At 55.5% G+C, this 22515-nt stretch overlaps 1 protein-coding gene across 1 annotated transcript in view; it reads right to left on the reverse strand.

Moving 5' to 3' along the window:
* Positions 1-4780: 4780 nt before the first annotated feature.
* LOC135273157 (PI-PLC X domain-containing protein 1-like) overlaps positions 4781-22515 on the reverse strand; it is a 195471-nt gene continuing 177736 nt past the window's right edge. The window contains exons 3-7 of the mRNA XM_064372070.1: positions 13954-14092; positions 11779-11915; positions 8328-8456; positions 7050-7233; positions 4781-5016 (exon numbers count right to left, since the gene is read on the reverse strand). Of these exons, the coding sequence (XP_064228140.1) occupies positions 4781-5016; positions 7050-7233; positions 8328-8456; positions 11779-11915; positions 13954-14080 (813 nt within the window). The 5' untranslated portion in view covers positions 14081-14092. The remainder of the gene's footprint in view (positions 5017-7049; positions 7234-8327; positions 8457-11778; positions 11916-13953; positions 14093-22515) is intronic.

Below are 22515 nucleotides of genomic sequence, written 5' to 3' on the forward strand. Positions count from 1 at the left end.
CCTCCCTGTTCAAGCGATTCTCCTGCCTCAGCCTCCCGAGTAGCTGGGACTACAGGTACCCACCACCACACCCAGCTAATTTTTTGTATTTTTAGTAGAGACGGGGTTTCACCATGTTGGCCAGGCTGGTCTTGAACTCCTGCCCTCAGGTGATCTGCCCACCTCGGACTCCCAGAGTGCTGTGGTGACAGGCGTGAGCCCCTGTGCCCGGCCTGGGCTAAGCTCTCTTTAGCCTAATTATTTATTGTGAAACTAACTGAATACTTCTGGCTTCTGCTTTTCCGCACGACGCACCTCTGTCCCCAGCTGGCTGCATGAGGAGGCCACGGTCCAGCACGTGGATGTGATCCCCGAGGACGGAGCAGCCGACGTCAGGGTCATCATCAGCGACTCGGCCTACGGCAAATTCCGGAAGCTGTTTCCAGGATGAGCGGACGCCTGAGGAGGCCTGAGGTGCGGTGGCATTGCTGTGTCACGACAGTGGGGTCCCCTTTGTCAGGCTCTGTGTCCCAGGCGCTCGCTGTGACGACCACGCAGGCTGGTGGCATGGTCACGGCTGCTCTGAAGCGGGCCTCCCCAGAGTCCACGCCACACAATTCCACTGGGCCTTCAGCGCGTGCCGTGAACCGCTTTCCCTCAGAATGTTCCGGCAGCAGGACATGAACCTGTGTTTTTGCCTCCGTGAGCAGCATTTCCGGCGTCTCCTGCCTCTGCTGTGAGCCGTGGCCCTCGTGGGTGCACGTGGCACCTCTGCCCGGCTGTCTGTGCTCATCGACGGGCCTCGTGGCCCACGGCCGTGCTGGTGAAATGACTAAAAACCAGGCGCCCTGGCAGCCCAGAGAACCCGTCACAAAAGTAGAAGGGAAATAAAACAGTCCTATTAACGAAGATGCCTCAAACCAGACCGTGACGTGTGTGTCACGCACCATCCGCTGACAGATACAGAGACAGAATTTTACCCGCGTGAGGCCAGGCCGTACAGACCAGCCTGCCCAACGTGGCAAAACCCCGCGTGGCCAGGCTGAACACCCGTGTCCGTCCACAGGGAAAAAAAACACCTCGTATGTTTTTGTTTGCTTTGAGAGAGACTCTCTGTCACCCAGGCCGGAGTGCAGTGGTGCGATCTCAGCTCACTGCAACCTCCGCCTCCCACATCCAAGTGATTCTTCTGCCTCAGCCTCCCGAGTAGCTGGGATTACAGGCGCCTGCCACCAGGCACGGCTAATTTTTGTATTTATAGTAGAGATGGGGTTTCACCATGTTGGCCAGGCTAGTCTTGAACTCCTGACCTGAGGTGATCCTCCCGCCTCGGCCTCCCAAAGTGCTGGGATGACAGGCGTGAGCCACCATGCCCAGCCTCACAACTTAATTTTTTAAAAAACTCTATGACCTGAAAAAGATGCCCAATGAATTAACTTTTTTTTTTTTTTTGGACGGAGTCTTGCTCTGTCACCCAGGCTGGAGTGCGGTGGTGCGATCTTGGCTCACTGCAACCTCTGCCTCCTGTGTTCAAGCAATTGTCTGCCTCAGCCTCCCCAGTAGCTGGGATTACAGGCACCCACCACCATACCTGGCTAATTTTTGTTATTTTTAGTAGAGATGGGGTTTCACCATCTTGGCCAGGCTGGTCTTGAACTCCTGACCTGATGATCCTCCCGCCTCGGCTCCAAAGTGCTGGGATTACAAGCCTGAGCCACCACCACGCCTAGATTTTTTTTTTTAAAGACAGTCTCGTTCTGTCACCCAGACTGGAGTGCAGTGATACAATCTCAACTCACCGTAACCTCCATCTCCCGGGTACAAGTGATTCTCCTGTCTCAGCCTCCCAAGTAGCTGGGATTACAGGTACCCGCCACCACACCCGGCTAATTTTTTTGTATTTTTAGTAAAGACAGGGTTTCATCATGCTGGCCAGGCTGGCCTGGAACTCCCAACCTCATGATCCGCCCGCCTTGGCCTCCCAAAGTGCTGGGATGACAGGGATAAGCCACCGCGCCCGGCCTGAATGAACGTTTTCTAAAGATGCCTCCTGCGTCCTGTTCTGAAAACTAAGTATTCCTTGGCTGTATACGTGGTAATAAAATTCATACACATATTTCACTTTAATCTCGTTCATTTATTTAAATGATCTGTATGAATTCCGTGATTGTGTGATGAGATGCCGACAGAGACCCCAGCATTTCAGGATCGGAATTCGGAGCCGATGGAAGTCAGGGAAATCGTGTGTAACTTCATTCATCTCTGCGCGGCCTAGTCGTGGGGTGAGGTAGCCCTGGGTACGGCTGATGAGTGCGTCTTTCTTTGTGTGTGTTTTTATTTTTTAAAAGGAGTTTTACTCTGTCACCCAGGCTGGAGTCCAACGATGCAATCTCGTCTCACTGCAGCCTCCGCCTCCCGGGTTCAAGCCATTCTCCTGCCTCAGCCTCCCGAGTAGCTGGGATTACAGGCACCAGTCACCACGCCCGGCTCATTTTTTTGTATGTTTAGTAGAGACGGGGTTTCTCCATGTTACTCAGGCTGATCTCGAACTTCCAACCTCAGGTGATCCGCCCGCCTCAGCCTCCCAAAGTGCTGGGATGACACGTGTGAGCCACCGTGCCTGGCCACGAGTGTATCTTTCTAGATTTTGGACACCATTTCTCCGTGACGACCACGTAGTGAAAATAGAAGCAGGATTTCTTTTGGAAAATGAATCATGAGGTCCCAAAGAGAACCTATTCCAACATGAACGAAATCACCATTGCGAAGACCATCCTGAGAAACTCTGATGTCTGTGGTTATACCGTGAAAGAAACGCCACACGTCCTCGGGCAGCGAGAATAAAAATGGTGGCGGGCACCCGTTGACTGCCTGAGACCTTGAGGCACCAGCTCCGACAGGCGACAGGTGGAAAATGAGATATAGGCAGGCCGGGTGCGGAAGCTCACGCCCGTCATCCCAGCACTTTGGGAGGCTGAGGCAGGTGGATCACCTGAGGTCAGGAGTTCGAGACCAGCCTGGCCAATATAGTGAAATCTCATCTCTACTAAAAATACAAAAAAATTAGCTGGGCGTGGTGATGTGCACCTGTAATTACAGCTACTCTGGAGTAGCTGGGGCAGGAGAATCACTTGAACCCAGAAGGAGGAGGTTGTGAGTGGAGATCACGCCACTGCACTCCAGCATGGACAGCAGAGCGAGACTCCATCTGAAAAATAAATAAATAAATTTTAAAAAGAAACCCCATCTCTACTAAAAACACAAAAAGTATTCCAGACGTGGTGGCGGACACCTGTAATCCCGGCTGCTCGGGAGGCTGAGGCACAAGAATCACTTGAACCCAGGAGGCGGGGGTTGCAGTGAGCCGAGATCGCGCCTCTGTGCTCCAGCCGGGGCGACAACACGAGACTCCATCTCAAATATAGTAATAATAATAATAATAATTACCTGGGCATGGTGGTTTACACCTACAGTCCCAGCTACTTGGGAAGCTGAGGCGGGGGGATTGCTTGAACTCAGGGGTTGAACGTTACACGGAGCTGTGATTGTGTCACTGAACTCCAGCCTGAGCAAGAGCCAGACCCCGTCTCTACAAAAAAAATAATTACCTGGCCGTGCTGACTTACACCTGAGGTCCTGCCTTACATGGGAGGTTGAGGTGGGAGGATTACCTGAGCCCAGGAGTTTGAGACCAGCCTGGACAACATGTCTCTACGGAAAAATAAATGGGAATGCTGGCGCAAAGCTGTGGTCCTAGCTACTCTGGAAGGTAAGACAGCAGGATCCCTGCAGCCCAGGAATTTGAAACCAGACTCTGCAACATGGTGAAATGCCGTCTCTACCAAAATTACACAGATCTGCTGGGTGTGGGGGTGTGCACCTGTAGTCCCAGCTACTCGGGAGGCTGAGGGGAGAGGATCACTTGATCCCAGGAGGTTGAGGCCGAGTGACCTATGATTGCACCACTGCACTCTAGCCTGGGCAACAGAGCAAGACCCTGTCCCTAAAAATAATTGCAAGAAATATCGAGCTGGGCACGGTCGCTCACGCCTCTAATCCCAACATTTGGGAGGCTGAGGCGGGCGGATCACCTGACGTGAGGAGTTCAAAACCAGCGTGGCCAACGTGGTGAAACATCGTGTCTGCTAAAACTACAAAAATGAGCCGGGCGTGGTGGTGGCAGAAGCCTGTAATCCCAGCTACTCGGGAGGCTGAGGCAGGAGAATCGCTTGAACTCGGGAGGCGGAGGTTGCAGTGAGCCGAGATCGCGCCACCGCACTCCAGCCTGGGCGACAGCGCGAGACTCTGTCTCAAAAAAGGAAGTACTGACTTGGCGTGTGGGAGCTAGCCGAGGGGTTTCCTGGCTTGCACGGGGGAGGCCAGCTCCCAAGGGGGTTGTTACTGTGTTTAGCAATTAGTGACTTGTGGGAGGGCCATGTTTCTGGGGCTTGGTGAGGGCTGCAGACGGCACAGCAGGAAGAATACAGAAATAAGTCATCCCATCACTTCGGGAGGCCGAGCTGGGAGGATGACTTGAGGCTAGGAAGTCAAGACCACATCGAGACCAGCCTGGCCAGCACAGCGAGACCCCATCGAGACCAGCCTGGCCAGCAGAGCGAGACCCCATCGAGACCAGCCTGGCCAGCACAGCAAGACCCCGTCTCTTTTCCTTAACAAAAAGAAAAAAGGCACAGGATGGATCCCCTGATCACCAACATCTGGCCCACACATAAGGCACAATACTTGGGACGTTGGGGATGAACCTGCAGCCGCCGCGCCCCGGACTTCGGAAGGGTCTCCGTCAGCACCACAGCAGTTTCTGGTTGAGTGCGATCACGTCGCTGACGAAGTCCTCGCCGACGAAGTCTCCCGCAATGACGTTGGTGCAGTGGGACCCCGGCCCCGGGCACTGCTCCCGGACCCACGCGCGGAGGCGCAACAGGTTGGGCACCGTCACCTTTTCCAGGGACTCCGACGGGTGCGCCAGGATGTACTGCAGGTTCTCAGTGAGGTTGATGCCGGCCACAAACAGCCCTCCTGGAACAGTGAGGTCGGGGAGATGTCACACAGCCACCTGCCTCCACCCTCCCCTTTACCCCTCCTGTCCACATGGTTAGAGGTTCAATTCTCAGGAATAATGGCCCCAAAGATGTCCACATCCTGATCCCCATGTGGGAGACAGAATAATGACCCCAAAGATGTCCACGTCCTAATCCCATGTGGGAGACAGAATAATGACCCCAAAGATGTCCACGTCCTGATCCCATGTGGGAGACAGAATAATGGCCCCAAAGATGTCCACGTCCTGATCCCCACGTGGGAGACAGAATAATGACCCCAAAGATGTCCACATCCTGATCCCATGTGGGAGACAGAATAATGGCCCCAAAGATGTCCACGTCCTGATCCCATGTGGGAGACAGAATAATGGCCCCAAAGATGTCCACGTCCTAATCCCATGTGGGAGACAGAGTAATCACCCCAAAGATGTCCACGTCCTAATCCCATGTGGGAGAAAGAATAATGACCCAAAGATGTCCACATCCTAATCCCCATGTGGGAGACAGAATAATGGCCCCAAAGATGTCCACATCCTGATCCCATGTGGGAGACAGAATAATGGCCCCAGAGATGTCCACATCCTAATCCCCATGTGGGAGACAGAATAATGACCCCAAAGATGTCCACGTCCTAATCCCATGTTGGAGACAGAATAATGGCCCCAGAGATGTCCACGTCCTAATCCCATGTGGGAGACAGAATAATGGCCCCAAAGATGTCCACATCCTAATCCCATGTGGGAGACAGAATAATGGCCCCAGAGATGTCCACATCCTAATCCCCATGTGTGAGACAGAATCATGGCCCCAGTGATGTCCACATCCTATTCTCCATGTGGGACACAGAATAATGACCCAAAGATGTCCACGTCCTGATCCCCATGTGGGAGACAGAGAAGAACGCTGCTGTGTTCGGCACGAAGTCTGTGCCATTTGTTATGAGGCTTATAGTGTTGACACTGACCAGTGATTGTGGAAATGGGGTCCCTGCATAATTAGAAAGGCAAATTTTGAGGGTCCACTTAGATCTGCTGAGCCAGAATCTGTGTGGGGGCGGGGCGAGGGGGGCTGCAGGGTGTGCTTGAAGGAGCTTCCCCAGGGGTAGGTAGGTTCCCGTGCCCCTCTGTTGCCCAGTTGAGCTCACTCCAAGCCCAGAAGACAGCAAAGTCAGCAGAAGGTTAAGGCCGGGCGCGGTGGCTCACGCCTGTCATCCCAGCACTTTGGGAGGCCGAGGCGGGTGGATCATATGAGGTCAGGAGTTTGAGACCAGCCTGACCAACATGGTGAAACCCCGTCTCTGGTAAAAATACAAAACATTAGTTGGGCGTGGTGGCCCATGCCTGTAATCCCAGCTACTTGGGAGGCTGAGGCAGGAGAATTTAATCGCTTGAACCTGGGAGGCGGAGGACGCAGTGAGCTGAGATAGTGGCATTGCACTCCAGCCTGGGTGACAAGAGTGAAACTCCGTCTCAAAAACAAACAAACAAACAAACAAATACATATTTCTAAACTGTGTAACGTCATTCCTGGGTAAGGGCAACAATCCAGGTTAACAAAATCCTGCTCCTTTGCCCAGCCTGTCAGCTGGGGTTTTTTGTTTCTTGTTTTTTTTTGAGACGGAATTTTATTCTGTTGCCCAGCCTGGAGCGCAGTGGCGCGATCTCGGCTCACTACAACCTCCGCCTCCCGGGTTCAAGCGATTCTTGTGTCTCAGCCTCTTGAGTAGCTGGGGTGAGAGGCACCCGCCACCACGCCTGGGTAATTTTTTTTTTAGTAGAGACAGGGTTTCACCATGTTGGCCAGGCTGGTCTCGAGCTCCTGACCTCAGGTGATCCACCCACCTCGGCCTCCCAAAGTGCTCGGATGACAGGTGTGAGCCACCGTGCCCGGCCTCAGATTACGTTTAAATTGTTTTCACGTAGAGGTGAAGGCAAGTCTGTGCACCCGGCCTGAAGCAGGGAGTCACGGGCGGCTGCGTGGACGCCACCCCCACGGGACGTGACCTCGTACCTGGGCGGCCGCAGCTCTTCATCGTCTCCAGGTATCGGATGAGGGCGTCCGTCTTCACCTTGTTCCCCCACCAGTAGGGAATTCCCGGCCACAGCTCCCGGTGCCGGGCCAGGGAGCACTCGTCCTCATAGGACACGATGGCCTGCTGGCCCCGTGCCCACAGCTGCCTTAGCGTCGGCATCTCCTGCCAAGAACCAGGGTTCAGCGGTGCACGGGAGAGAGGAGAGCCGGGGACGTGGGGGCACCCGGGACGGAGGAAGGCCAGGAAGTCGGGACGCTGCGGAGGGAGGAGGACCCAACACGTGTGCTATAAACCACACGTGAAATTCTGGCCGGGCACGGTGGCTCATGCCTGTCATCCAAACACTTTGGGAGGCTGAGGCGGGTGGATCACGAGCTCGGGAGTTCAAGACCAGCCTGGCCAACATGGTGAAACCCTGTCTCTACTAAACAGTAGTGGTGGGCGCCTATAATCCCAGCTACTGAGGCGGCTGAGGCAGGAGAATCGCTTGAACCCAGGAAGTGGAAATTGCGGTGAGCTGAGATCGTGCCATTGCACTCTAGCCTGGGCGACAGAGCAAAACTCTGTCTCAAAAAATCTGGTGCTTTGGGAGGAGGCGGAGGCCGATCCCAGAGGATTGCCTTCAGCCCAAGAGTTTGAAATTAGCCTGGGCAACATGGCTACAAAAAATAAGAATTAAAGAATTAGGTGTGGTGGTTCACACCTCTAGTCCAAGCTAGAGGTAGTTGGTAAGCTGAGACAGGTGTATCCTCCTGCAGACAGGAGGCTGCAGCGAGCCAACTCAGCCAGGCGTGGTGGCTCACCCATGTCATCCCAGCACTCTGGGAGGCCGAGGCGGGTGGATCACCTGAGGTCAGGAGTTTGAGACCAGCCTGGCCAACATGGCGAAACCCCGTCTCTACTAAAAATACAAAAATAGCCAGGCGTGATGGCGGGCGCCTGTAGTCCCAACTATTCGGGAGGCTGAGGCAGGAGAGTCACTTGAACCCGGGAGGCGGAGGTCGCAGTGAGCCGAGATCGCGCCACTGCACTCCAGCCTGGTGACAGAGCGAGACTCCGTCTCCAAAAGGAAAAAAAAGTACCTGGTCCTAACAGGTCAGCAGGCCTCAGCGTCTCCTGGTCTCTTGTCTGGCCCTGCAGCTGACATCGTCATCCCACTAAAGGTCAGGAACCTCCCGTCCCCATGGCCGTCTCGTTCCCCACGGGAGGCCGGCCGCCTCCTCAGCGCTCCCGTGCGTCCCCCAGCCCGGCCGTACCTCCACCAGCGCCGTGGTGTACAGCATGTGGACAAACTGCAGGTTCTTCTCGGAGCCGTCCAGCATGTGCGCAATCCGCAGGTCTAGGTACCGCACGCCGGCGTCCAGCTGCTCCGTGACGTCCAGCACCTGTGGGCGGAGGGTCCGTCATGTCTCCCTGCTGGCCGCCGTGGCTTCAGGGCTCATACTGCACACCCTGGTTTATTTTCTTCAGACGGAGTCTCGCTCTGTCATCCAGGCTGGAGTGCAGAGACGTGATCTCGGCTCACTGCAGCCTCCACCCTCCAGGTTCAAACGATTCTCTTGCCTCAGTCTCCCGAGTAGGTGGGATTACAGGTACCCGCCACCACGTCCGGCTAATTTTTCTATTTTTAATAGAGACGGGGTTTCACCATGTTGGTCAGGCTGGTCTCAAAGTCCTGACCTCAGGTGATCTGCCTGCCTCGGCCTCCCAGAGTGCTGGGATTATAGCTGTGACCCACCGCGCCCGGCCTGATAAATTTTTTTTTCTTTTTGGAGACGGATTCTTGCTCTGTCACCCAGGCTGGAGTGCACTGACGTGATCTCGGCTCACTGCTACCTTCGCCTCCTGGGTTCAAGCGATTCTTCTGCCTCGGCCTCCCAAGTAGCTGGGATGACAGGTGCCCACCATCATGCCCAGCTAATTTTTTTTTTTTTTTTGTATTTTTAGTAGAGGCGGGGTTTCACCATATTGGCCAGGATGGTCTTGAACCCCTGACCTTGTGATTCATCTGCCTCGGGTTCAAGAGATTCTCCTGGGGCCGGGTGCAGTGGCTCACACCTGTAATCCCAGCACTTTGGGAGGCCGAGGCGGGTGGATCACAAGGTCGAGAGATCGAGACCATCCTGGTCAACATGGTGAAACCCCATCTCTACTAAAAATACAAAAAATTAGCCGGGTGTGGTGGTGCGTGCCTGTAATCCCAGCTACTCGGGAGGCTGAGGCAGGAGAATTGCCTGAACCCAGGAGGCGGAGGTTGCGGTGAGCCAAGATCGCGCCATTGCACTCCAGCCTGGGTAAAAAGAGCGAAACTCGGTCTCAAAAAAAAAGAGAAAAAAAAAAGAGATTCTCCTGCTCAGCCTCCCGAGTACCTGGGAATACAGACACACGTCACCACACCTGGCTAATTTTTGTATTTTTAGTAGACACGGGGTTTCTCCATGTTGGCCAGGCTGGTCTCGAACTCCTGACCTCAGGTGATCCGCCCGCCTCGGCCTCCCAGAGTGCTGGGATTGCAAACATGAACCTCCATGCCTGGCCAGGAGTGGCAAAATTATTAACATAAAAAGGTGAAATAGGGGCTGGTTGCGATGGCCCAGGCCTGTAATCCCAGCACTTTGGGAGGCCGAGGCGGGTGGATCATGAGGTCAGGAGTTCAACACCAGCCTGGCCAACATGGTGAAACCCCATCTCTACAAAAATACAAAAAAAAACCAGGCATGGTGGTGGGTGCCTGTAATTCCAGCTACTCAGGAGGCTGAGGCAGGAGAATTGCTTGAACCTGGGAGGCGAAGGTTGCGGTGAGCCGAGATCGCGCCATTGCACTCCAGCCTGGGTAACAAGAGAGAAACTCCGTCTCAAAAAAAAAAAAAAAAAAAATTAAAGAAAAGGCTGGGCGCAGTGGCTCATGCCTGTAATCCCAGCACTTTGGGAGGCCGAGGTGGGTGGATCACGAGGTCAAGAGATCAAGACCATCCTGGTCAACATCCGTTTCTACTAAAAATACAAAATTAGCCAGGCATGGTGGCGCACACCTGTAGTCCCAGCTACTCGGGAGGCTGAGGCAGGAGAATTGCCTGAACCCAGGAGGCGGAGGTTGCGGTGAGCCGAGATCGCGCCATTGCACTCCAGCCTGGGTAACGAGAGTGAAACTCCATCTCAAAAAAAAAAAAAAGAAAGTAAAGAAAGGTAGCCAGGCATGATGGCACATGCCCATAATCCCAGCTACTCAGGAGGCTGAGGCAGGTGGATCATTTGAAGTTAGCAGCTCAAGACCAGCCTGACCACCATGGTGAGACCCCGTCTTTAAAAAAAAAAAAAAAAAAGAAATTTAAGGAAGGTAGCCAGGCATGATGGCACGCGCCCATAATCCCAGCTACTCAGGAGGCTGAGGCAGGAGGATCATGTAAACTGGGAAGGCGGAGGCTGCAGTGAGCTCTGATCACACCGTCTACTCCAGCCTGGATGACAGACAAGGCCATATTCCCAAGAATCTGGGTGCACCTGTAATCCTGGCACTTTGGGAGGCCGAGGCGGGTGGATCACCTGAGGTCAGGAGTTCAAAACCAGCCTTGCCAACATGCTAAAATGCCAACTCTACTAAAAATACCAAAAGAATGCTAGGTGAGCCTGTAGTCCCAGCTACTCAGGATGCTGAGGGGGGAGAGAATGGCTTGAACCTGGGAGGCGGAGGTTGCAGTGAGCTGAGATCGCGCCACTGCATTCCCGCCTGGAGAACAGAGCAATACTCCATCTCAAAAGAAAAATAAATAAACAAATAAAAATGAAAGAAAGAAAAGAGGCCGCGTGCTGTGGCTCATGTCTGTAATCCCAGCACTTTGGGAGGCTGAGGTTGGCAGATCACGAGGTCAGGATTTCAACAGCAGCCTGGGCAAGATAGTGAAACTTCGTACCTACTGAAAAATGTAAAAATCAGCCGGGCGTGGTGGCGGGCGCCTACAATCCCAGCTACTCGGGAGGCTGAGGCACAGAATTGCTTGAACCCGGGAGGTGGAGGTTGCAGTGAGCTGAGATCGCACCACTGCACTCCAGCCTGGGCCACTGAGTAAAACTCCGTCTCAAAAACAAGTTAACATAATACAACGTAACAACATGGGGACCCTCTCTTCTTCCTTCGGGGAGGGGGCTCTGGGCAGGCAGAGGTTCTGTGTTTAATCCTATCTCCCTGCAAATGTGCGGCCATGCTCTGCCTCCTGAGCCCTTGGGGACCCAATCAGACCTTACCTGAGTGACGGAGCATTTCAGCATCACGGGGCCCAGACCCTACCTGGGTAACGACCATGTCAGCATCGCTCAGTCCCTACCTGGGATAGGGGCCATCTCAGCATCACTCCATCCCTACCTGGGACAGGGACCAGCTCAGTATCACTCAGTCCCTACCTGGGACACGGAGCGTCTCAGCATCACTCACACCCTACCTGGGACAGGGACCATCTCAGCATCACTCCGTCCCTACCTGGGACAGGGACCGTCTCAGCATCACTCCGTCCCTACCTGGGACAGGGACCATCTCAGTATCACTCAGTCCCTACCTGGGACAGGGACCATCTCAGCATCACTCCGTCCCTACGTAGGACAGGGGACATCTCAGCATCACTCCGTCCCTATGTAGGACAGGGGACATCTCAGCATCACTCAGTCCCTACCTGGGACAGAGACCATCTCAGCATCATGGGATGCAGAGCCTACCTGGGTGACGGACCATTGCAGCACCACGGGGCGCGTAATGCAGGGGAAAGCCTTGTTGAGCAGCTGCAGCAGCCGGGACTCCTCCTGGGAAATGGGTGACTTCTTGTTGAGGCAGTACGTCATGGTGTCATGGCTCCCTGCGGGCAGAGCACACGCGGGCATGTCACCCGTCAGCCCCATCCCCGCCGCCCGCTGTGAGTCACTCAGCGTCAGGTTTACAGCACAGGCACAGGCATGGCGGGGCTGGGTGGACGCTGTCCCCCGAAACTCCCATCCACTGGAACCTGAGGACAAACCCGTGTGGGAACAGGGTCCCCTCGGATGTCATTAAGCTGAAGTGAGGTCACGCTTGAGTAGGGCATGTCCCAAATACGGTCACAGGTGTCCATCTGAGAGACAGAGAGGCCGGGCGTAGTGGCTCACATCTGTGCCCAGCACTGTGGTAGGTCGAAGTGGGCGGATCACGAGGTCAGGAGATCGAGACCAGGCTGACCAACATGGCGAAACCCCGTCTCTACTAAAAGTACAAAAATTCGCTGGACGCAGTGGCGGGAGCCTGCAGTTCCAGCTACTCAGGAGGCTGAGGCAGGAGGATCGCTTGAACCTAGGAGGGGAGGTCGCAGGGAGCTGAGATCGCACCCCTGCACTGCAGCCTGGGTGACAGAGCAAGACTCAGTCTCAAAAAAAAAAAAAAAGAGGAGGAAACAGAGACACAGAGAAGACCTCATGAATACGGACACAGAGCTGGAGCGATGGGGCCACAGGCCCAGGACACCTGGCGCCCCCAGGAGCTAGGAGAGGCGGGAAGCGGCCTCCCCCCAGAGCATGTATGTATCTGCACACGTGCAAGTGTGTGTGTGCTTCTACCTGTGTGCGTGTATATACGAGTACATGCATGCACGTATCTGTATGCTTGTGTGCATATCCATGCATATGTGCAAGTGTGTATACATATGTGCATGCGTGTATCTATGTGCACGTGTGCATGTGTGTGTGTACTTATATCTGTGCATATATATGAGTACATGCGTGCATGTGTGTGGGTACTCATGCCTATGTGCATATGTGTATGCGTATATACATGTGTGCATATGTGCAAACCTACATGTGTGTGCATATACATGTGTATACATGTGTGCTCATATGTGTGCATTCTATGCACATGTGCCTGTGTGTGCGTATATCTATGTGCATGTGTGTGTGCATGTGTGTACGTGTGTACCTATGTGCACGTGTGCATGTGTGTGTACTTATATCTGTGCATATATATATGAGTACATGCGTGCATGTGTGTGGATACTCATGCCTATGTGCATGTGTGTATGTGTATATACATGTGTGTATATGTGCACACCTACATGCGTGTGCATATACATGTGTATACATGTTTGCTCAAATGTGTGCATTCTATGCACATGTGCCTGTGTGTGCGTATATCTATGTGCATGTGTGTGTGCATGTGTATACGTGTGTACCTATGTGCACGTGTGCATGTGTGTGTACTTATATCTGTGCATATAGATGAGTACATGCGTGCATGTGTGTGGATACTCATGCCTATGTGCATGTGTGTATGTGTATATACATGTGTGCATATGTGCACACCTACATGCGTGTGCATATACATGTGTATACATGTTTTCTCATATGTGTGCATTCTATGCACATGTGCCTGTGTGTGCGTATATCTATGTGCATGTGTGTGTGCATGTGTATACGTGTGTACCTATGTGCACGTGTGCACATACGTATGTGCATGTGTGTGCATGTGTATAAGTGTGTGTACCTATGTGCACGTGTGCATGTGTGAGCATACCTATGCGCATGTGTGTGCATGTGTATATGTGTGTGTACCTATGTGCATGTGTGCATACCTGTGACTACATTATGCACGTATGTGCATGGTGGTGTGTGTCTGCACACCCATGCCTATGTATGTATATGCACACGTGTGTACCTGTGTATAATGCAAGTTATGCACGTGTGTCAATGGTGGTGTATATGTGTGTGCACACCCATGCCTATGTGTGTATGTATACGCACACATGTGTGCACTGTGCATGTGTGTCCACATCAGCGTGCTTTGTGGGATTTCCCTACACCCAGGATTGCTCCTACAGCTGGCACCTCCACTGGGGAACACGGGGCAACGACCCCCGGCCCTCCCGCCCTCACCTGGGATGGAGAGGTGGTGGAGGGGCACATCCCAGAGCCGGGGACACAGCGCCGACATCCAGTCCTCGTTCGCATTTCTGCAGCCCAGGCCTGAGAAGCTGCTGGAAGCACTCGCCTGCCCGCCCATCAGAGGTGAACCCTGAGGAAGAGGAAGAGGAGAAGAGGAGAAGAGGTTTTTCCGTGGTTACATTTGTGCTGTCGGCAGGCACAGTGCCTCATGTCTGTCATCCCAGCACTTTGGGAGGCCGAGGCGGGCGGATCACGAGGTCAGGAGTTCGAGACCAGCCTGGCCAACATGGTGAAACCCTATCTCTACTAAAAATACAAAAATTAGCTAACTTCCTGCAGAAAGGGGACCCTCACTAGCCATCGTGCCAAGAGAGTACAATGAACAAAGGAAAACACACACATTTATCCCTGACACGTGTAGGTTCGTCCTTCCTGCCGTGTCTGATCTCCCTGGGCCGGAGCCAGACCTCACCATCTAAACTAAAACCTGACTGGCTGACAACTTAAAACTTTTCTAAACAGGTGAAAGCCATGGAGAGCTGGGACACGCCTGTGAGCACGTCCAGCAGTGATACCTCGGTGAAAGTACAGGGACGTAGAATGTACTGCGTGCCTGTGAGCACGGCGTGTCTAACAGCTACTTAGGATGGGGCTTCCAGCAAAAAGGGAAGGCTTTTGAAGGAAATGTTTAAAACTATTATTTCTAACACTTATGAATTTTTATTAAGAAACAAAACTTTGAAGAGGAATTTTTTTTTCCTTCCCACAGTTTAATTTGCGGGGCCCCGTTTGCAGAACCCGACAGTGTCATGGAAGAGTTCTCTTGGAACCGAGAGAGAGAGAGAAAGAGAGGGAAACAGACAGAGGTCCAGAGCCACCCGGGGCAACCCCCACCCCAACAAGGAGTTCGCAAGGCCTCTTTCCTGGGGTGACTGCAGCATATCTCTTGCCTTCTGGGGAGCCCCCACCCTGAGATCATATGTTAAAGCCTGCTGCCTAGGACAGTGAAAAGGTCCCCATAGGTGATTCCAGGGCGTCTCCCAGCTGTGGGGTTTCCCATATGTGGGGTGTACCAGGCACGGGGGCCTCAATCCTGGGTGTGAAAGAGCCACGTAATGCACTTCCTGGGGGGGGGCCCAGGTCCTGCACCTCCCAGCCTGGCCCCCACAGGGGCTCCGCCTCCATCTGTTGGGGTATCGGGCCCTGGTATGGGAAATCTCTCTGAGGAAGGTTCCCAGGCTTATAAAACAAGGAAAACAAGTCCGGGCGCCGTGGCTCACGCCTGTCATCCCAGCACTTTGGGAGGCCGAGGCGGATGGATCACGAGGTCGAGAGATCGAGACCATCCTGGCCAACATGGTGAAACCCCGTCTCTACTAAACATACAAAAAACTTAGCTAGGCCTGGTGGTGGGCGCCTGTAATCCCAGCTACTAGGGAGGCTGAGGCAGGAGAATTGCTTGAACCCGGGAGGCAGAGGTTGCAGTGAGCCGAGATCGCACCACTGCACTCCAGCCTGGCGCCTGGCGATGGAGTGAGACTCTGTGTCAAAAACAAAAACAAAAACAAAAAAAAACATGGAAAACAGGTTTTGTTCTGTTCTGTTTTGAGATGGCATCTCGCTGTGTTGCCCAGGCCGGAGTGCAGTGGCACGATCTTGGGTCTGAGCGATCCTCCTGCCTCAGCCTCCCAAGTAGCCGGGATTACAGGCACCCGCCACCACACCAGGCTATTTTTTTTTGTATTTTTAGTAGAAACGAGGTTTTGCACCATGTTGGCCAGGCTGGTCTTGAACTCGTGACCTCAGGTGATCCACCCGCCTCGGCCTCCCAAAGTGCTGGGATGACAGGTGTGAGGCACCGCACCCGGCCAGGGTTTCTCATTATTATTAGAATCCCTCTCTGTCTCTGTAGCCGGGAGCGCTTTTCTTCTTCCCTCCTTTCTGGACTAATAAACTCCGCTCCTTAAAACCACTCCACGTGCGTCCCGGTCATTTCACCTAAACGTGCTCATGCTGTGACCAGCACGTGGTATTTCTAAGCCAACAGCGCCTCCTAGTGGAAATAGAAACCCTCTTCATCACACACATCGCCAGTCCTCTGCCCGCCTCTTCATTCCCCTCTCCTAGCGTTAAACGTGAGGTTCTGGCCTTGGGAGGCCGAGGTGGGCAGATCACGAGTTCAAGAGTTCGCGACCAGCCTGGCCAACGTGTTGAAACCCCATCTCTACTAAAAGTAGGAAAATTAGCCAGGCATGGTGGCTCACACCTGTAATCCAAGCACTTTGGAGGCCGAGGCGGGTGGATCACCTGAGGTCAGGAGTTCAAAACCAGCCTGACCAATATGGTGAAACCCTGTCTCTACTAAAAGTAGGAAAATTAGCCAGGCGTGGTGGCGGGCGACTGTAATCCCAGCACTGTGTGATGCTGAGGTAGGCAGATCACCTGAGGTTGGGAGTTCAAGACCAGCCTAACCAACATGGAGAAACCCGTCTCTATAAAATCAAATTAAATTAAATTAAATCAGGCTCTAAGCTACTTCTCTGATGGGACAGCTCTCCTTTCAACAGTTGGTTGGAAGATGCCTTCCATAGGCACATTTGAGTCTGGATATTGTCACATCAGCAGGAACATGGCCATTCTGCCCTTCCTATGTTTTTTTCCTTTCTTTCTTTCTTTCTTTCTTTCTTTTTTTTTTTGAGATGTAGTCTTGCTCTGTTGCCCAGGCAGGAGTGCGGTGGCGCAATCTCAGCTCACTGCAAACTCTGCCATCAGGTTCAGGCGATTCTCCTGCCTCAGCTTTCCAAGTAGCTAGGATTACAGGCACGCACCACCATGTCCAGCTAATTTTTGTATTTTTGGTAGAAACAAGGTTTCACCACGTTGGCCAGGCTGGTCTTGAACTTCCGACATCAGGTGATCCACCCATGTTGGCCTCCCAGAGTGCTGGGATTACAGGCACGAGCCACTGTGCCCAGTTGTATGTAAGATTTTTAAGGACTAAATCAGTCTGTTGACAGTTTCAGATCTGAGGAATGTTCCAGATGGACCTGGGGTGTCCTCTTAGAAATGGGACCCAGGAGGGCCCGGGTGTGCTGGGTCACACCTGTAATCCCAGAACTTTCAGAGGCTGAGGCACACAGACCACCTGAGGTCAGGAGTTCAAGACCAGCCTGGCCAACATGGTGAAACTCCATGTCGACTAAAAATAGAAAAGGTATCCGGGTGTCATGGCACATGCCTGTGATCCCAGCTACTTGGTAGGCTGAGGCAGGAAAACCATTTGAAGCCAGAAGGCGGAGGCTGCAATGAGCTGAGATCATGTTACCGCATTCCAGCCTGGGTGACAGAGCGAGACTCTGTCTCAAAAAAAAAAAAAAAAAAAAAAAAACACAGAAATGGGACATGGAGGAAGGGAAGGAGCCCCCATCTCCTAGAGAAGAGACTCGCCTCAGCAGACTCCAAACTGCAAACCCACCTTGGGCCCCAAACACAGGAGGAGTTAGGAATTAGTTGCTCTTAGCCAGGTGCAGCTGCTCACGCCTGGAAACCCAGCACTTTGGGAGGCCGAGGCGGGCGGATCACCTGAGGTCAGGACTTCGAGACCAGCCTGGCCAACATGGAGAAATCCCCGTTTCTACTAAAAATACAAAAAATTAGTCCGGGAGGCAGAGTGAGACACTGTGTCTCTAAAAAAAAAAAAAAAAGTTGTTTTTAGATGGGAGTTTCACGCTTGTCTCCGAGGCTGGCGTGCAGTGGTGCGATCTCGGCTCACTGAAACCTCCCCTCCCGGGTTCAAGCAATTCTCCTGCCTCAGCCTCCAGAGTAGCTGGGGTTACAGGCACACACCACCGTTGCCGGATAATTCTTTGTATTTTTAGGAGTGCTGGGGTCTCACCAGAGGGTTCCGTCAGCTACGGCTGCTGCCATACTCCCTACTCCCGTTTCTGTCCGTCCCCTCTGGCTGGAGACGCCTCCATCACATCCAGCTCCCCTGAGCATGAGGGGCGTCCCCTCCTGTCCCCACACCTGTCCCCACATCCCCCACGAACCCTCCATCACACCCCAGGTCTCCTGACCATGAGGGGCATCCCCACCTGTCCCCACACCTGTCCCCATGTCCCCACGATTCCTCCATCACACCCCAGCTTCCCTGAGCATGAGGGGTGTCCCCACCTGGCCCCACACCTGTCCCCATGTCCCCCCGATTCCTCCATCACACCCCAGCTCCCCCGACCATGGAGGGGCGTCCCCTCCTGTCCCACCTGTCCCCACGTCCCCCGACCCCTCCATCACACCACAGCTCCCCTGAGCACTGAGGGGCGTCCCCACCTGTCCCCAAGTCCCCCCAACCGCTCCCCACATGTGACACAATGCGGCAGGCAGCAGCCTCCAGGTGGCCCCCACCCCCGGCCCCCTCTGCCGGTCGTCCGGACGGCACATCTGCCTGGGGTCTGGGGGCCACCCCACAGAGCACTGACCTTCCCTCGGCAGGTCCTCTCCACCCTGTGGCCTCCACAGTCCGATGACGGACGGGCCCAGAAGCCCGGGGACCCGCCAGGCCAGGTGACACACCCACACACACCTTCCCGCCCGCTGACTCCTCCGGAAGCTCACGTCCCAGAGGCGTGAGTGGCTGTGACCCACGTCCCAGAGGCGTGAGTGGCCGTGACACGCACCCAGAACCCACGCACGCAGGGAATAGCTGCTGGCTGAGTCCACGGAAGGAGGTGAGTGCCCAGACTCCGGCAGAAAACTGCTCAAAGCTTCATAAAACACTAACCAGTGTGAATACGTCTCACACCAGAGGAATCCGTGCTTTGAACACAGGAGATCGGACTCTTTCCTCTATTCTTCTTCTTATATATTTTTTTTTAGAGACAGGGTTTCACTGTCTTGCTCAGGATGGTCTCGATCTCTTGACCTCGTTATTCGCCCGCCTCAGCCTCCCAAAGTGCTGGGATTACAGGCTTGAGCCGCCGCCCCGGCCTTCCTTTAGTAAAGAGCGTGGTCTAGTTTATCTTCACGTGTAGCGAACACACACTAGCTGCCAGATAGCTAAGCCTTAACCGATCAAAGAACAGAGCACCTGCCTTAAAACTTGTCACCGGAGGTGGTGCCTGCGGTCCCAGCACTTTGGGAGGCTGAAGACGGCAGATCACAAGGTCAGGAGTTCGAGACCAGCTTGAGCAGCATGGTGAAACCCATCTCTACTAAGAATGCAAAAAAAAACTAGCCGGGCGTGCTGGCGTGCGCCTGTAATCCCAGCTACTGGGGACGCTGAGGCAGGGGAAGTGCTTGAACCAGGGAAGTGGAGGTTGCAGTGAGCCGAGATCACACCACTGCACTCCAGCCCAGGTCAGGGAGAGACTCTGTCTCAAAAAAAAAAAAGAAAGAAAGAAAGAAAGAAAAGGAAAAAACAACTTGTCACTGGAAAGTAAAGAATAAATACGAGGGACCGGGCTCAGTGGCTCAGGCCTGTCATCCCAGCACTTTGGGAGGCCGAGGCGGGCGGATCACGAGGTCAAGAGATCGAGACCAGACTGGCCAACACGGTCAAACTCCGCCTTTAAAAAATTTTTTTTTTTTAAATTAAAAAACTGGCCGGGCGTGGTGGCTCCCAGCTGTAATCCAAGCACTTTGGAGGCCGAGGAGGGCGGATCACCTGAGGTCGGGAGTTCAAGACCAGACTGACCAACATGGTGAAACCCCGTCTTTTTTTTAAAAAAAATAAAAATTTTAAAACTAAATAAATAAAAATAAAATAACCGAGCAGCAAAAAAGATCCAGCTGAGGAACAAAATAAAATAAAATAATAAAAAAAGAATACGAGGATCACAGTCTCACCCCCGATCCCCACACTGGGAAACCACGTTTTATTTTCTCTGTGTGCATTTCTTAACTCCTTCGGCTCCGCCTGGGTTGGGGTCCCCACGGCCGCGCTATCCCGTGCACCTCGGACCCAGCAGAGAACGTCATCACCGTCCCGGGCACGGGGTCCCTCGGACCCAGCAGAGAACATCATCACCGTCCCGGGCACGGGGTCCCCCGGACCCAGCAGAGAACGTCAGCACTGTCCCGGGCACGGGGTCCCCCGGACCCAGCAGAGAACGTCAACACCGTCCCGGGCACGGGGTCCCCCGGACCCAGCAGAGAACGTCATCACCGTCCCGGGCACGGGTTCCCCCGGACCCAGCAGAGAACGTCAACACCGTCCCGGGCACGGGGTCCCCCGGACCCAGCAGAGAACGTCAACACCGTCCCGGGCACGGGGTCCCCCGGACCCAGCAGAGAACGTCATCACTGTCCCGGGCACGGGGTCCCCCGGACTCAGCAGAGAACGTCAGCGGGCACAGGGTCCCCCGGATCCAGCAGAGAACGTCAGCACCGTCCCGGGCACGGGGTCCCGCGGACCAGGCAGAGAACATCACCGTCCCGGGCACGGGGTCCCCCGGACCCAGCAGAGAACGTCAACACAGTCCCGGGCACGGGGTCCCCCGGACCCAGCAGAGAACGTCAGCACCGTCCCGGGCACGGGGTCCCCCGGACCCAGCAGAGAACGTCAGCACCGTCCCGGGCACGGGGTCCCCCGGACCCAGCAGAGAACGTCAGCACCGTCCCGGGCACGGGGTCACCCGGACCCAGCAGAGAACGTCAGCACCGTCTCGGGCACGGGGTCCCCCGGACCCAGCAGAGAACGTCAGCACGTCCCGGGCACGGGGTCCCCCGGACCCAGCAGAGAACGTCAGCGGGCACAGGGTCCCTCGGATCCAGCAGAGAACGTCAGCACCGTCCCGGGCACGGGGTCTCCCGGACCCAGCAGAGAACGTCAGCGGGCACAGGGTCCCTCGGATCCAGCAGAGAACGTCAGCACCGTCCCGGGCACGGGGTCCCCCGGACCCAGCAGAGAACGTCAACACAGTCCCGGGCACGGGGTCCCCCGGACCCAGCAGAGAACGTCAGCACCGTCCCGGGCACGGGGTCCCGCGGACCCAGCAGAGAACGTCAGCACCGTCCCGGGCACGGGGTCCCCCGGACCCAGCAGAGAACGTCAACACAGTCCCGGGCACGGGGTCCCCCGGACCCAGCAGAGAACGTCAGCACCGTCCCGGGCACGGGGTCCCCCGGACCCAGCAGAGAACGTCAGCACCGTCCCGGGCACGGGGTCCCCGGACCCAGCGGAGAACGTCAGCACCGTCCCGGGCACGGGGTCCCCCGGACCCAGCGGAGAACGTCATCACCGTCCCGGGCACGGGGTCCCCCGGACCCAGCAGAGAACGTCATCACCGTCCCGGGTACGGGGTGCCTCGGACCCAGCAGAGAACGTCAGCGGGCACAGGGTCCCTCGGACCCAGCAGAGAACGTCAGCACCGTCTCGGGCACGGGGTACCCCGGACCCAGCAGAGAACGTCATCACCGTCCCGGGCGCGGGGTCCCTCGGACCCAGCAGAGAACGTCAGCACCGTCCCGGGCACGGGGTCCCCCGGACCCAGCGGAGAACGTCAGCACCGTCCCGGGCACGGGGTCCCCCGGACCCAGCGGAGAACGTCAGCACCGTCCCGGGCACGGGGTCCCCCGGACCCAGCGGAGAACGTCATCACCGTCCCGGGCACGGGGTCCCCCGGACCCAGCAGAGAACTCCCTCCAGGAGCGTCCCGGCCTGCAAGGGTCACAGGGAGCCCGGAGCTGCCAGGCGCGCGGCGCACAGACCCCCGGCGAGTCTCCCGCTGAACGTCCCGCCGTCGCTCCGGCGAAGGGTCCCGGGAGGACGAGCAGGAGTGACAACCTCCCCGCGCTCCCACATTCCCGCCATCCGGAGCCCGAGGCTGCCACTCACCTTCCAGCCGCTGCAGTCTCCGCGCTCCCGGCAGCTTCCGGGGTGCAGGGACACGGAGCGCAGTGACCGCGGTGCACATGGGCAGAGAGGCGGGCGGGGCGCGGGGACACGGAGCGCAGTGACCGCGGTGCACATGGGCAGAGGGGCGGGCGGGGCGCGGGGACACGGAGCGCAGTGACCGCGGTGCACATGGGCAGAGGGGCGGGCGGGCCGCGGGGACACGGAGCGCAGTGACCGCGGTGCACATGGGCAGAGGGGCGGGCGGGGCGCGGGGACACGGAGCGCAGTGACCACGGTTCCTGGGGCAGAGGGGAGGGCGCGGCGCGGGGACACGGAGCGCAGTGACCACGGTGCACATGGGCAGAGGGTCGGGCGGGGCGCGGGGACACGGAGCGCAGTGACCACGGTGCACATGGGCAGAGGGTCAGGCGGGGCGCGGGGACATGTAGCGCAGTGACCGCGGTGCACATGGGCAGAGGGGAGGGTGGGGCGCGGGGACACACAGATGCATACACACAGCTGCATACACTAGATACAGGTGCACACATTCACATAGGTGAATACACACACATAGGTGCATACACACACACATAGGTGCATACACACACGGGGCACACACATAGATGCATACACATACATACAGGTACAGGTGGATACACACACACATAGGTGCATACACACACAGGTACATACACACGGGATACACACAGGTGCATACA

This window comes from Aotus nancymaae, unplaced genomic scaffold (assembly GCF_030222135.1).
Source record: "Aotus nancymaae isolate 86718 unplaced genomic scaffold, 86718_ANA_hifiasm-v0.15.2.pri h1tg000292l, whole genome shotgun sequence".
NCBI classification, from domain to species: domain Eukaryota; kingdom Metazoa; phylum Chordata; class Mammalia; order Primates; family Aotidae; genus Aotus; species Aotus nancymaae.